The sequence below is a fragment of the Dipodomys merriami genome, unplaced genomic scaffold (assembly GCF_024711535.1).
Source record: "Dipodomys merriami isolate MVZ:Mamm:240054 unplaced genomic scaffold, mDipMer1.0.p SCAF_143, whole genome shotgun sequence".
Taxonomy (NCBI): domain Eukaryota; kingdom Metazoa; phylum Chordata; class Mammalia; order Rodentia; family Heteromyidae; genus Dipodomys; species Dipodomys merriami.
The window spans coordinates 3011818-3025721 of NW_027202749.1; the positions used below are offsets into that span (position 1 = coordinate 3011818).

At 53.3% G+C, this 13904-nt stretch overlaps 1 protein-coding gene across 2 annotated transcripts in view; it reads right to left on the reverse strand.

The window, feature by feature from the left end:
- The window catches only part of Tbc1d14 (TBC1 domain family member 14), an 80027-nt gene that overhangs the window by 65209 nt on the left and 914 nt on the right, over positions 1-13904 (reverse strand). The window contains exon 2 of one of the 2 annotated variants that reach the window (XM_070021799.1): positions 4108-4813. In XM_070021799.1, coding sequence (XP_069877900.1) covers positions 4108-4796 — 689 coding nt within the window. In that variant the 5' untranslated portion in view covers positions 4797-4813. Of the gene's footprint in view, positions 1-4107; positions 4992-13904 lie in introns of those variants that run through there. The other variant, XM_070021798.1, reaches the window with a different exon arrangement.

Sequence of the window (13904 nt, forward strand, 5' to 3'; positions counted from 1 at the left end):
TCCCCTCCTCTCCAAGCCACTTTGCTACACAACAGGCAGAGAAGCCCAAACGCAACTGGCTTGCAGGCCGGCTACATGAGCAGAGGGGCAGGCTGAAGCAGTCCCGCTTTGCTTTGGCTGGTGCCCTACCTTAGGATTTGACTCTGACACTCAACAGCAGAAGTGCACGCCATCTTCCCGACCTAGAATTGTGACATTAGCACCAACATAGAGTGGCTAGGATGGCAAGTCTCGTCATCCAAGAAGGCAAGGAAGAAATGGTGTCATACAGACCACAGAAGAGCCAGGCAGCCTGCTCTGAATCAAGGCATCAACACCACAAGGGAGATTTCTCAGGCCACCCATCAGAACATGAAGGATGACACCGTTGGTCACTCACTGCAGGGTGGCCTTGACCTAGAGATCCTCCTACCTCTGCCTCACCAGTACCACCACACCTGGCCTGTTTTACCTTCTCTGCTCATCTCTTGGCCAGTCAGCACTTGATAGCATTCATGCATTCATTCATGTGATGAGCAGTATGTGAGAGTGCAGTACTGGCCACTTATTTTGGGCACTGCTGGGTTTGAACTCAGGGCCTTGTGCTTGTCTAGCAAGTACTCTAACACTTCAGCCATGCCCACAGACCAGTGGTTAAATTACAACTTGGAACCAGGGTAAGCCAGACCCTAACCATGCCCCTAGGGGTCTTCCAGTAAGGTCAGGAAGCAGACTAGAAAATCCATCATTCCAGACTTTTAAGCACAGCCAGGTACACAGCGCCCAGCCATCACAGGCCATCACAGGCTGGCCCTCTGCCCAGGCCTTCACTGGCAAGCTTTTCTTGGCCCTAACATGCACATCAACATCTCTCTTCAACAAAGGATCCTACAATCGCCTCCTCTGAGAGTTTAATAAAGGACAAGACAAAGGAAGTTGTAAGTAGGCAAAGCCAATTATGACCCTCCAGACCACTGCAGATTAGCAGATTAAACCCCGGGCCTCTGGGAAAGCAAGCCTGAGGAAAAGCAACGCAAGTGCAGTGCAGTGGCTACCGCATCCTCTCCCACTTGCTGGGGGGTGGGGGGGGCGGGGGAGGGGGGGTCTTACACAAAGACTACACTGCATTCGCAGGATCCCTTAACATGGTACCTCTCTTCTACATAAGAGGTTCAAGTTGCAGCACATTAACAATTAATGTACGCAAAGCTGGGTGATCCAGACTGTTCTCTATCTCCTTCCCTAGGATATCTGGCAATGTTTGGTCATCACAACACATGTTGCTGGCATCTAGTGGGCAGAGATCATGGCTCTGCAACACACCCTCCAGTACATAGCACAGCCCAAGAGAGTGCCCATCCCACAGCTCCAACAGAGCGGTGTACAGGCACAGCCTACCTCACGCAGCAGTGGGGTGCCTGAAGCAGAGTTACAAGAGAAAGCTACTAGCTAGGGAGAACCAAGAAGTCGGTCTAGAAGTCCAGGAAGATGGTCTGGAGACGATCACCTATTGTATCTCTTCCTGGTGTAGCTCTTCCCCCTCGGGGGCTCAGAGAGGTGCCAGGTGCCTCCCCCAAGGTCCCACAGCCATTAAGGAGAAGAGTTCCCAGTGAATGCAAAGGGCCTGAGCCTTAAACTAGAGCTCCTGACCACCTGAGCACATGTCTACCCTACCCCACCCACCAGACTACAGGCTCCATAGGGACGGGGACTGGCATACAGATCTGGACGGAGTCTGGGACTCAGATGTTGGTACAACAGAAGCAGAGGAGCAACTGCAGCTGAGCCTGGAGCTCCCTCAGAGCAGCAGTGAGGCCTAGCGGCCAGACCCAGGGGCCATCCCTGCTCCTGACTCACACAGGCTCCACACCAAGCAGTCAGGGACACAAGTGTGCCCACTCCATGCCTGCCCCCGAGCTGGTTCTCCTAGACCAGCCTCAAAACAGTACTTGTCATGAGCCTTTCCCCAGCTCAGTAACAAGCTCGCTGAGGTCAGGAGAGCAGAAGCCTGGAGACCAGGGAAGGAGCAGGAAGGTCTCTTGCTGGGATCCCCAAAAGCCCAGCTGTGGCCTGGACACAACCCTACAAACACTGCTGTAGTTTGCACTTCTCTGAACACCTGCTGCTGACCAGGCTGAACATTCTCTGCAACTCCTCTTACTCATCCATGACAATAGACATGACATGGTTCCTCTAAGCAGCTAAGTGGAAGCTTCTCTAACGCACTCATGAGATTCAGGGACCAGAAGCCCAGAAGACTCAGTGCAGTGCTGTGACTCTGACTCACCTGGGAGATTCCCCCGACTCTCTGGAAGGCACTGAAGTATGGCTCCACCAACAAAACAAGGGAGGCAAGAGCCACCAAGGAAAAGAATAGAGGTGTTCCTTTCTGTGGTCCACGGCAGTGGAAGAATATCGTAAAACACGGCTTCAGAAAGATCCAGAAATTGCCAGGTGCGGGTGGCTCACACCTGTCATCCTAGCTACTCAGGAGGCTGAGATCTGAGGATCATGGTTCAAAGCCAGCCCAGGCAGGAAAGTCTGTGATACTCTTATCTCCAAAGAATCGCCAGAAAACTGGAAGTGGTGCTGTGGCTCAAGTGGTAGAGCGCTCGCCTTGAGCTGAGAGCTTATGGATAGTGCCCAGGCCCAGAGTTTAAGCCCCATGACCGATAAAAAGAAAGAAAGACAGACAGAAAGGAAAGAAAAGAAAGGAAAGACAGAAAGACAGAAAGAAAGAAAGATCCAGAAATTGTGAAACTGATGCTGTTTCCTCTAAAAGCAAAGGAGTTCCAACAGATAGCTCAACTTGTCTACATCCCAGTCAGACAAGAGTGGTAATACAGTGGGGATACCATGGTCACCCCAAATGATTTGTAAAGCCTTCTGTGTGTCAGGAAATGCACGGCAACCCACAGAATCGCACCCCGAGGCTTCTCACCCACGGCCCAGGGGAGGCAGCAGAGACAGCCAGCACTGTGAAGACAGGGCGCAGAGAGGGGGACACGACCAACACAACAGCAGTGGGGACCCCTGGACCCCCAGTTAAGGAGACACAGGGGAGCGAGATTACATCAAGGTCCAGGAGGAATGTGGGTGAGCTGCGGCGGTGAGTGGCAGCGTGAAGCAGATCGCCCTCTGGCACACGCTCTCCCCAGCCCCTGCCATCTGCAGAGCACTTGCCAATTTGGGAGTTTACCTCTGACTGACAAATGCATCCACTCGCCCCAGCCCCGTGCTGCAAGCCCTCCTTCTGCCTGTCTCTCTTTCTCTCTCACTCCTCATGGGACCCACCTACACTGGGGCCTTGGACACAGACACTTGTGAACAAAAGCTTGAGGTCTATAGGTTGATCAACTGTAACAATGAGATGTACGAGACACTATGTTGAAAACAAACTTTACAACTTTGGGGGTGGGGGGGAGGAGCTGGGGAGGGAAGGGATGGTAGGGGAAAACAAAGGAGGCAGTAACAATGCTTCACGGGAGATGTACTCATTACCTTACTCATGTAACTGTAACCCCTCTGTACACTATTTTTACAATAAAAAAAAGTATTAAAAAAAAAAAAGACAAAGCTTGAGGTCACAGACTACAGGCAGATGCCAGAGCTGCTGTTCCCCTGGGTCTTCAGGAAACCTGTAGGACCCCCCAACGTGCCTGTCTGGGGGGCAGCGGGGCTCATCCAGGGCCCCCCCCCCCCCCCGTGGTAGTGTAGGTGGCTGAAATGCAGTGGAAGCGCCCAGGCCAACAGCAGAACCATGTTAGGGCCCCGGGAAGAGACGGGCTCTCCTGGAGGTGCTGGGCCTGGTCTCTGCCCGGGAAGTGTTCGATACGGGGTTAGCTACGCTGACGCCAGCCTCACTGGCACCCTGTGCAAGGCCCAGGGCACCGAATCCTCAGTCCTAGAGCCCCGCGGAGCCTCAGGCTGACAAGCTCAAGGCTCGCGGCCACACGGGTTGTCAGCGGCCACGGAGGCCGGAGGACCCGGAGAAGCAGCTGGCAGGAGGGGCCGGCCCCCCGATGGCACCGCGGGGCCTGGCCAGGGTCCTGAAGCAGCACACACCCACCGCCTGCTTCAGACTACAAGCAGGTCAGTGGGGTCCCTGGCGGGACGCGGGGCCATTACCTCGTGAAGAAGCTGCTGAAGGGCCCTAGGATCCTCAGCCTGCTCCCCGCCTGGGCCTCGGCCTCCCGGTCCTGCGGGCGGAAGTCGCCGCTCTCCTTGACGGAGCTCAGGGTGACATCGGTGAACGGCGGGTCCTCGTCGTTCTCCAGCGTCACAATGGCGCTGGAGCTGCTGGTGACCACGAGGTCGCCCAGGTCCTCGTTGCTGACGGACAGCGTGGCGGACAGCTCTGTCCCCAGACTGGACACGCTGCAGACGGAGACATCGTCGCTGCGGCTCAGGGCGGCGGCGGCGGGCCCGCAGAGCCTCCCCGCGTCGAAGCCGGTCCGGGGGAAGGTGGAGGACTTGCGGACGGCCGGGTCCCGCTCGGCGCCGCCCGGCGCGGGGGGCGCGCAGGCCGGCAGCGCGCAGGCGCTCTGGAAGGCCCGCGCGGGGGCCGCCTCGGGCTCCGACGGCTTCCGCTTGCCGTGGACCAGGCCGCAGGGGATGGGCTCGGGGTGGCCGATCTCCAGCGTCGGGATGCCCGAGTCCACCGACCGAAGGCTGCGCTGGTCCTCCGGGGCGCCGGAGGGGGGCGCCGGCCGGTACCCGGGCCCCTTGGCGGGCGGCCGCCGCAGGCCGGGCCCGCCGTCCCGCGCGGCCCCCAAGGCTACGCCATTTGTGGAGGTGGACAGGCGCCCATCAGTCATCTTGGTCCGAGGAGAAACTGGAGAAACACAGACACGGAGGTGAGAAGCTGGGGTAAGGCGGACCCGCACGCGGCCGGGGCGGGGCGGGGCTCCCACGGAGGAGGCCCCGCAAAGACGCCTCTGCGCAGAAGCCACCATCTTCGCCGCCGCCGCCACCATCACCATCGCCACCACCAGCATCATCACCGCCACCACCACCACCATCATCATCACCATCACCATCTCCACCACCATCATCACCACCACCACCATCACCGCCACCATCACCACCATCACCACCTCCACCACCATCATCATCATCACCATCACCACCATTACCACCGCCACCACCATCAACATCACTGCCACCATCACCACCATCACCACCTCCACCACCATCATCATCATCACCATCACCACCGCCACCACCATCAACATCACCGCCACCATCACCATCATCACCATCACCATCACCACCACCACCACCATAACCACCATCATCATCATCACCATCACCACCTCCACCATCATCATCACCACCACCATCACTACCATCACCATCATCATCACCATCACCACCACCACCTCCATCACCACCAACACCAACACCACCACCACCATCACCACCACCACCACCACCATCACTACCACCACCATCACCACCATCACCACCACCACCATCACCATCACCACCACCACAACCACCATCACCACCATGAACCATCATCATCACCACCACTATCATCACCATCACCACCACCACCAGGCTGTCTCTCAGGATCGCACTGGGCTCACAGACATGGGGGTAGGCTTCCTTCCTTGGTGGGGAGCTGCTATAGTTTGGATCTTGAATGGCATGGACAAGTTTGTCCCGTCCACCCCTCTCCCACTCGCAGACACACAAGACCCTGTGCAACCGAGAAGTGATAGAACCTTTTAAAAGGCGGAGGTAGCTCATGCCTGTAATCCTGGCTGCTCAGGAAGTGGAGATTTGAGGACTGGGGTTTGAAGCCAGCACAGGCAGGAAAAGTTATCTCCCATTAACCACCAAAAAGCCAAAGTGGAGCTGTAGCTCAAGTGATGAGTGTTTTCATTGAGCATAAAAAGCTTAGGGACAGTGCCCAGGTCCTGACTTCATGCCCCAGGGCTGGCACAGAAAAAAGAAAGAAAGAAGGAAGGAAGGAAGGAAGGGAGGGAGGGAGGGAGGGAGGAAGGGAGGGAAGGAAGGAAGGAAAAGAAAAGAAAAACAATGGTATAGAGTCTACAGGGAGGAAGTGAGGTCCTGGGGGAAGGAGGAGCCTTAACAGGACTTTAAGACCAGAGCTGCTTCAATAACTCTCCATGAGTCATGAGGTAAACAGGACTCATCTCCCACCTGCTCCCACCATAATGTGTTGTTCTGTGCCAGGCCCAAATAAACATGTCCTGAAGCCTCTGAAACCATGAGCCAGCTATTTTAGTCACACCACCACAAAGCTGACACCAGGGTAAATGATAAACAGAGCCAGCACGGGTGGATCAGGAGAATGAGATCTGAGGATCGCGGTTCAAAGCCAGTCTGGGCAGGAAAGTCCGTGAGACTCTTATCTCCAATAAACCACTCAGAAAAACTGGAAGTGGTGCTGTGGCTCAAGAAGAAAACTAGAAGTGATGCTGTGGCTCAAGAAGTACAGTGCTCACCTTGAGCTGAAGAGCTGAGGGACTGCACCCAGGCCCAGAGTTAAAGACCCATGACAAAAAAAAAAAAAGATAAACAGGATGTCAATACCCAAAAAGAATGTGAGTTCAGAGCTGGGGACACATCTCAGGGGGGTAGAGGGCTGGCTTGCCCAGGATTCACAAGATGGGGGGGGGGGGGTGCGGGGGGGGGGGTAGGAATCCATTCTGTCTTATTCTGAGACTGCATAAAAACCAAGCTATCAAGTGAGGGAAGGGGTGACATTGTCCAAAAAATAAATGTACTCTTTACCTGACTTATGTTTACTCCCTGTACATCACTTTTATAATAACTAAAAAGAAAACAAAAACCAAAAAAATCAAGTTAACCCTCATGAAGACAGAAAAACAACAAAATGAATTACACATATCTTCTGCAGCGAGACCGGCCACACCCAAGCTGCCCAAGGCTCCCACACGCACCGCCACACTTACTGGTGATCAAGGCAGGGAAGACTGTGAGTAAGCAGAGCTGGAATCTGGAGGCCCCAAAATGGGTCCTGCCTGGTTTAGAATGGCTTAGCGTGTAGTATCATAAAACCCAATCAGGAGGCTCGTTCAGTGAAGATAAATAATCAGCAAAGCAACAATAAAGGTCAAGTCTTGAGGGGGAAGAGTGAAAATCCTTGCTGCCTCACAGATATCTAGGGCCATGTGCAAAATGCTCTGGCCTAGCAAGGAGGGGGGTGAGCCTGGAGAACACAGCCACCGGCACACCCGCTGTGTCAAGTTACCTCCTCTTATTTTCCGTTAAAATGTCAAAACTACAGAAATCGGTTTCTGTACTGAAAGCCAGCCAGGGAGAAAAGCAAGGTAAGGAACTGGACTTTGGACTCAAGTCCACAATACACAGCCTTGGGATAAGCCAGCACAGGGAATGCACTGAATTGGCTCCTGGCCCCATAGGCATTTTGCTGGCAGCTGATACAAGGTACAATGGCAACCCACCACCGGGGGTCTGCTCAGCTTCTGCTAGGCACCTTCCGGACGCCTCAGAAATCCCACTGTTTCTCAGGGTCCCATAGCAAAGCAAATTCACTAAAAGCAAAAGGGGGGGGCAATCACCCTCCCTCCAAGAAACTGAAGGCGGCAGACAGACAGTACAGCAGGGAACAAAAATAGAAATGTGAAAGAATGAATCAAAAAGCAGAATTCAGAAATAGACTGAACTATATAGAAGCTTAAAATATGACCCAGTGAGTAAGAATGGATTACTCAATTCCAATGCTATACTGATTATCAATTCTTCTTAGAAGTATGGACCACAGTCTACTAAACAAAAATATGGACAAAATTAGAATCTGACATAAAAGTAAAAATATATAGGTACAGCAAAAGGACAATGTTTCTTAAAGCTATAATGCAAAACCTCAGTGGATGCCCCAAAGGACTTGAAGATGCTTTCACAGACATGGAGTCCCAGCATGCACCGCTCCCAGGCAGCATGCCCTCTCTGTGCTCCCAGCTCTGGGAAAACCCCTCCAGGTGTCATGTTACAAGAATCACAAATGGAAGATATGCACAGATTGGAAAGTTGTACATTTAATTAAAAGAAATACACAGTAAGAAGCCCTTTTATCAAAGGCAATAGAATTATTAACAAATCAAGCTGGTAGAAAGCCTTCAACAGAAGAGGAAATCCGTAGCTAAACAGCTGAATGAGCTCTCTGGCAGGCCCAGCTAAAATTCTTTCTTACCATCGGAGATAACCTCAAGAGAGGTGCTTAACCTCCCAGACTCAACGTTCCTCCTCTCCATCTTACTAAATGGACAACACCATATTACTCACAATCGCATTTACGTAGTACTTACACATTTTTACTTTCATGTGAAATCTGACTTTTATGTCAAAACAAATGAGGTTTGGTGAATGTGCCCACGAGCCAGAACCTGACACCAAGCAGGTGGCTGCTCACTGCACACTTTCCTCTGCTTTCCAGCCCCATGGAGAGCCCCAGCACCTGCAAAAGATGGAGCTGAGCGGAACAAAAGACACGAGGAGCCCGGCGCCGGTGGCTCATGCCTGTCATCCTAGCTACTCAGGAGACTGAGATCTGAGGATCGCAGTTCAAAGCCAGCCCGGGCAGGAAAGTCCATGAGACTCCTATCTCCAATAAATCACTAGAAAACCGGAAGTGGCACTGTGGCTCACGTGGTAGAGCACTCGCCTTGAGCTAAAGAGCGCAGGGACAGCGCCTAAGCCCAGAGTTCAAGCCCCACAACCGACAAAAAAAAAAAAAAAAAAAAAGACACGAGGGCTCCCCTACAAGAAACTCTGACCCTGCGGCTGGGAAGGTGACTCAGTGGTAGAGCGCTTGCCTTGCATGCCTGAGGCCCTGGGTTCAATTCCTCAGCACCACATAAGCAAAAACAAAAAAGCTGGAAGTGGTGCTGTGGCTCAAGTGGTAGAGCACTAGCCTTGGGCTGAAGAGCTGAGGGACAGCGCCCAGGCCCAGAGTTCAGGCCCCACGACCAAACCGAAAAAAAAAAAAAAAAAAAAAGAAATTCTGACCCTAACAGGCATGGTTGGTAAGCACTTAGGGTCCCAGCTACTCAGGAAGTAGAAGCAAGGAGGTAGAATCCAAGGCCAGTCTGGACCAAGCTAGCAAGATAGCAAGAGTGTATCTCAAAAACAAAAATGGAAACAAAAGGGCTGGGAGCCTGGTTCATGCAGCAAAGCACTTGTCATGCACAAGGCCTAGATTTGATCCTCAGTGAAAGGGGAGGGGAGGGGAAGGTAAGGGGAGGAAAGGGAGGGAAGGGAAGGAGGTAGGTTAACTGTCCCTAGAGCAGACAGGAACACTAAGTGTACCTGCCATAGAAAAGTCAGCACCTGGGCAAAGAGGAGAAGTCTGAGAAGCCCACAGGACTAGAAACCACTTAAGTGACACATTTCATCCATGTCATTCAAAGGCTTCTTCCCATGATATCGATCATGATGATACTCATCAGCTGATGAACTGTAACCCTTTTTACAACTAGTTGGAGATAATAAAATTAAAACTAAGAAACAAAACAAAAAAACCCAAGCTGCACACCTGTGGCTCATATCTATAATCCTAGCTACTCAGGAGGCTGAGGATCACAGTTCAAAGCCAGCCCAGACAGGAAAGTCCATGAGATACTTGTCTCCAACTAACCACCCAAAAACTGGAAGTAAAGCTGTGGCTCAAAGTGGTAGAGCGCTAGCCTTGAGCACAACCAGCTCAGGAACAGCGCCCACGCCCTGAGTTCAAGCCCTGTGATCAACCAAAATACAACAAGAACCACAAAAACCAACTTTCAAAGCTGCTCAAGACAAAGTACAAGGAAGAAGGAAGCAGGCCCAGAGCCCAAGCTTGGGTGTGACCTCTCCCCTACTCTCCTCTGCCACGAGGCCATGGTCAGGAGACCAGGGGCAATCTTTTAGTCCTTTCTGGTCCCAAGTCCAGTTTAAGTTCCTTGAACCTCAAGATACGAACAGTGTGTCAGTCTTCAGAGAAATAAAGCCTAAAAGGAAATCTGTACTTCCCCTTGCAGCTCACACTAGAAACAAACTGCAAAGGCAGAGTTCACCTGTCCTTGCGCCATTCACCTGCCTGTCTACCAGATGCCACTGGGGCAAATAAACCAGAAGCTATTGTCCCAGCATCCTGCCAGCACCAATGGGGGGGAGGGGGGGAGGACGGCGCAGGAGGGGGGGTGGGGGGGATTTACACAAACAAGACTCGTGTTTCTGGGATTTGGAAGCTGACCAAAAGCAGGTGGCCTGCCTCCAAGTCACATGCTTTCCAAACACAGACTATGCCTGAATCCCAAGCTAAGCAGGTATCCAGGCCCCTCTGACTCAATCTCTCCCCACCTGGCACCACAACCCTTGCCCCTCCACATTCAGCTCTACTGGACCACTGCGTGGTGCTCTTCCCAAGGGCGCCCCTGGGGGGCCTGGGCTGCAGGAGTATGGGCACAGAAGCCACACTGCCAGAACTCTCTCAGCTCCTCCTCTCTGAAAAGCCCTTCCAGCTCGCTCAGGGAGAAGCAGGCTCCAACTTCCTGGTCTCCTGTGGGCCCAGCCCACCTAAAACATCTGGATTTTACAACTTTCTCCTGTCTCCCTCCCCACTGGACTGCAGGCCTTAGGCAGGCACCACTCTACCATTTCTGGATACCACTGCCTGGCCAAAAGAATAAGAATGTTTAAAACTACGTGCTGAATAATTACTGCCTACAACTAAGTTCTTAAAATGGGCAGAAGTCAAGCACAGGCCCAGCCAACCAAGGCTGCTGAGCTGGGTCAGGGGCCAACAAGAAGCTGAGCACCAGAAGCAAGGGCAAGGAAGAAGCCTTTACCACGGAGTTCCTAGAGACATGTCTGTGCAGACAGAAGACACCAGGTACCCCATGGGAAGTCCCAGACCTGGTGGTGAAGACCACTGTCCACACCAGGTCAGAAAGTGGTAGGAAATTTCTCTTTCTTTGCTTACAACTCCCACGTCACGGACCTCAAGTTCCCCATAGCGCTGCCCGCAGCCCGGGCTGCCTCAGGTCAGCCCAGGGAGGAAGGAGCAGCCCCAGGGCCTGCTGCCAGGGGAGACACAAAACACAGCGCAAATGATGGCCAGTCATCACTTTCCGGACAAAAGAGAACCACGCAAGATGTGAAGCGAGGATAAGAGGAAGACCGTCTGAGTGATTTCCCTGCCCGGGCCGGAGCTGTGCAGGAAGCGGAGAGGAAAGCTGCCAAGGACTGAGACAGCCAACTGTCATTCCCCAGAGCTGCCGTCAGTGTCAGACCAGTCAGAGGGGACAGCGGCTCTGCTAGTGACTCTGGTAGACTGAGGGAAGCCACTCCATCCAGAAGCCACCGCTTCATTTCCAACTCCTTCAATAGCACCTGAACAACAGAAGTCTCCATCAGTAAATGAGACAGTTTATGAAACCCAAGCACTGGTGGCTTCAGGGGGGGTCAGGCACCTTCCAGCACCCTCTTCCTGTGGACTGAGGCCCTTCCTGCTCCCTTCTCTCTGGCTCCCGAGGAGCGCCTCTTGGCACCCTATCAGCAAGGGGAAGTCACCGCTTCCTCCAACCCCCGATGGACAGCACACTGCCCTGGCTGCACTCCTCCCCTCAGCCCGGCAGTGCCCCTTTCCAGTTCCTTATTGAAGGTCACGGCATGAGGGCACATGTCACAGGCCAGACCTGGGATGCCCGCCGTACCTGAACATCATCAAACTAACTTCATGTGGACCAGGCACCATGTGCCATTCTGTTTAAAGGTTCTCAACACTGATACGCACTAGGTACTATCCCAGTGCACACAGGAGGAAACAGAGGTGTGCAGCCTGCTCAAGGTGTCCACTGCAGAAGGAGAGCTGGGCTGGACCCCAATCCTGTGACTCAAAGGTCGTGCTTTGCTGATGACAAAGGCCAATCACACCAGGACCCTCCTACAATTCTCACACAGAACATCAGGCTGTACTCTCCACCTTTTGTTGTTGGTGGTGGTGGTTGTGGGGCCTGAACTCTGGGCCTGGGCGCTGTCCCTCAGCTCTTCAGCTCAAGGCTAGTGCTCTACCACTTGAGCCATAGCACCACTTCTGGCTTTTTTCTGCTTATGTGGTACTGAGGAATCGAACCCAAGGCCTCATGCATGCCAGGTAAGCACTCTACCACTGAGCCACCTTCCCAGCCCCTGTACTCTCCATCTTACACTTCGTGAAGAGTATTCTTCCTGCCCAGGTCTCCTGGACGGGCCCCACCTGAATCTTCTGTCTCCAGCGAGGCCTCAAGGTCCCCCATGTTTCCACGAGGCTGCACTTGCAGCACAAGATAGGTCAGGGGAACCGATCACACCATGGAACCAAGGAAGGCCAGGGACGAGCACCCCACCCCCACCCTGTCCCCGCCCCATGGAGCCCCGCTTCCTCTTCAGAGGCTCTATGGCACCAATGGGCCTTCTTCCTTAACTCCAGTCCTGGTGGAGGCAGGAAGGGCAAGCAGCTACTCCGGCCTGCCAGGCACTGAATTTGGTGTTTCCATCCATAATCTGGTTAACACCCCACCACCCGAATTACTTGGAGTCACCACCCCAGGGCACATGCCACCCTGAGGGCCAGTACAAGCAAGCAACTGCAGCCATCCTGCCTAGCATGACAGGTCATACCCTTTGCACTACCACACATTGCCTAGAATGGGCTAGTTACTATAAAAGTATATTGTGTGTGTGTGTGTGTTTGTGCGCGCGCACGCATGCGCACTCGTGTGCACACTGGTCCTAGTGCTTGAACTCAGGGCCTAGGTGCTGTCCTTGAACATTTTTGCTCAAGAATAGCACTACCACTGAAGTCACAGCTCAACTTCCAGCTTTTTGGTGCTTCATTGGACATAACAGTCTCAACGGACTTTCCTGCCAGGGCTGGCTTTGAACCTCACTCCTCAGATCTCAACCTCCTGAATAGCGAAGATTATAAACATGAGCCGCTGGTGCCAGGCAAGTCATTTTTTTTAATGGATTGGTCTTTAGGGTAAGAATTGTCACAGCCAGCCTCCAGGCAGAAACATGAGACTCTTTCTCAAAACCTAAGCAAAGCAAAAAGACCTAAGGGCTGTGGTTCAAGTGAGTGAATGCCTGCAGGCACTTGAGGCCCGGAATTCAAACTCCAGTACTGAAAAAAGTAAATTTTAAAAATAAAACAGGAAAAATAGCCCAGGCTTTAGAAGTAGACTTTCTGGATTCAAATCTAGGCTAATCCAGGAACCGGTTGTGTAATCTTGAGTTCCTTTCTTAACTTCCCTCTGCCTCTGTTTCCTTGAAGTAAGATGGGGACACCTCACTGACAAGAATTAAGGAAAGAAATGCACACAGATCCTCAGCACGAGCTAAGCCTTGGAGATGCTGGCTGGTGTTATTCTTCTGGGCAAGAGAGGACCAGCCACCTCAGCCCCACAATTTTAGCAACACATTTGCATAAGCAGGCCCAGAAACAGCCACTGTGTGTGTACACAGGCTGGAGGTATAGCTTCCTCCTGCCACTAACAGCTCTCCCGACCTCAGCCACGCTAATCCAGCCCTGAAGGCTTTCCAGTCCCACAGTCAAGCATAAGCCGGGCCCAAGAACTTTCTAACCCAGCCCTGAATTACACAGTTCCCTTTGAAATTCTCTCCGGTAGACCGCGTATTAATGTCTACACGTGCCCGTGTCAAGGTTGGAACACGAAGGTTAGTAGCTCTGAGCCGTGAGCCACGCGAGCCACAACAGTCACTTTTAAAGAGCGGAGTGTGCGTGGCGGGGGGTCGGCGGGGGTGGGCTGGGCCGAGCCCGCAGCGCAGAGTGGCCGCCGGCGGCGGACCACGGGCCTCTTCCCCGGGGGCCTCGACCCCCAGGCCGGCACCTCCCCGGCAGACCTGCTCGGTAAGCGGCGACCCCGGCTTCC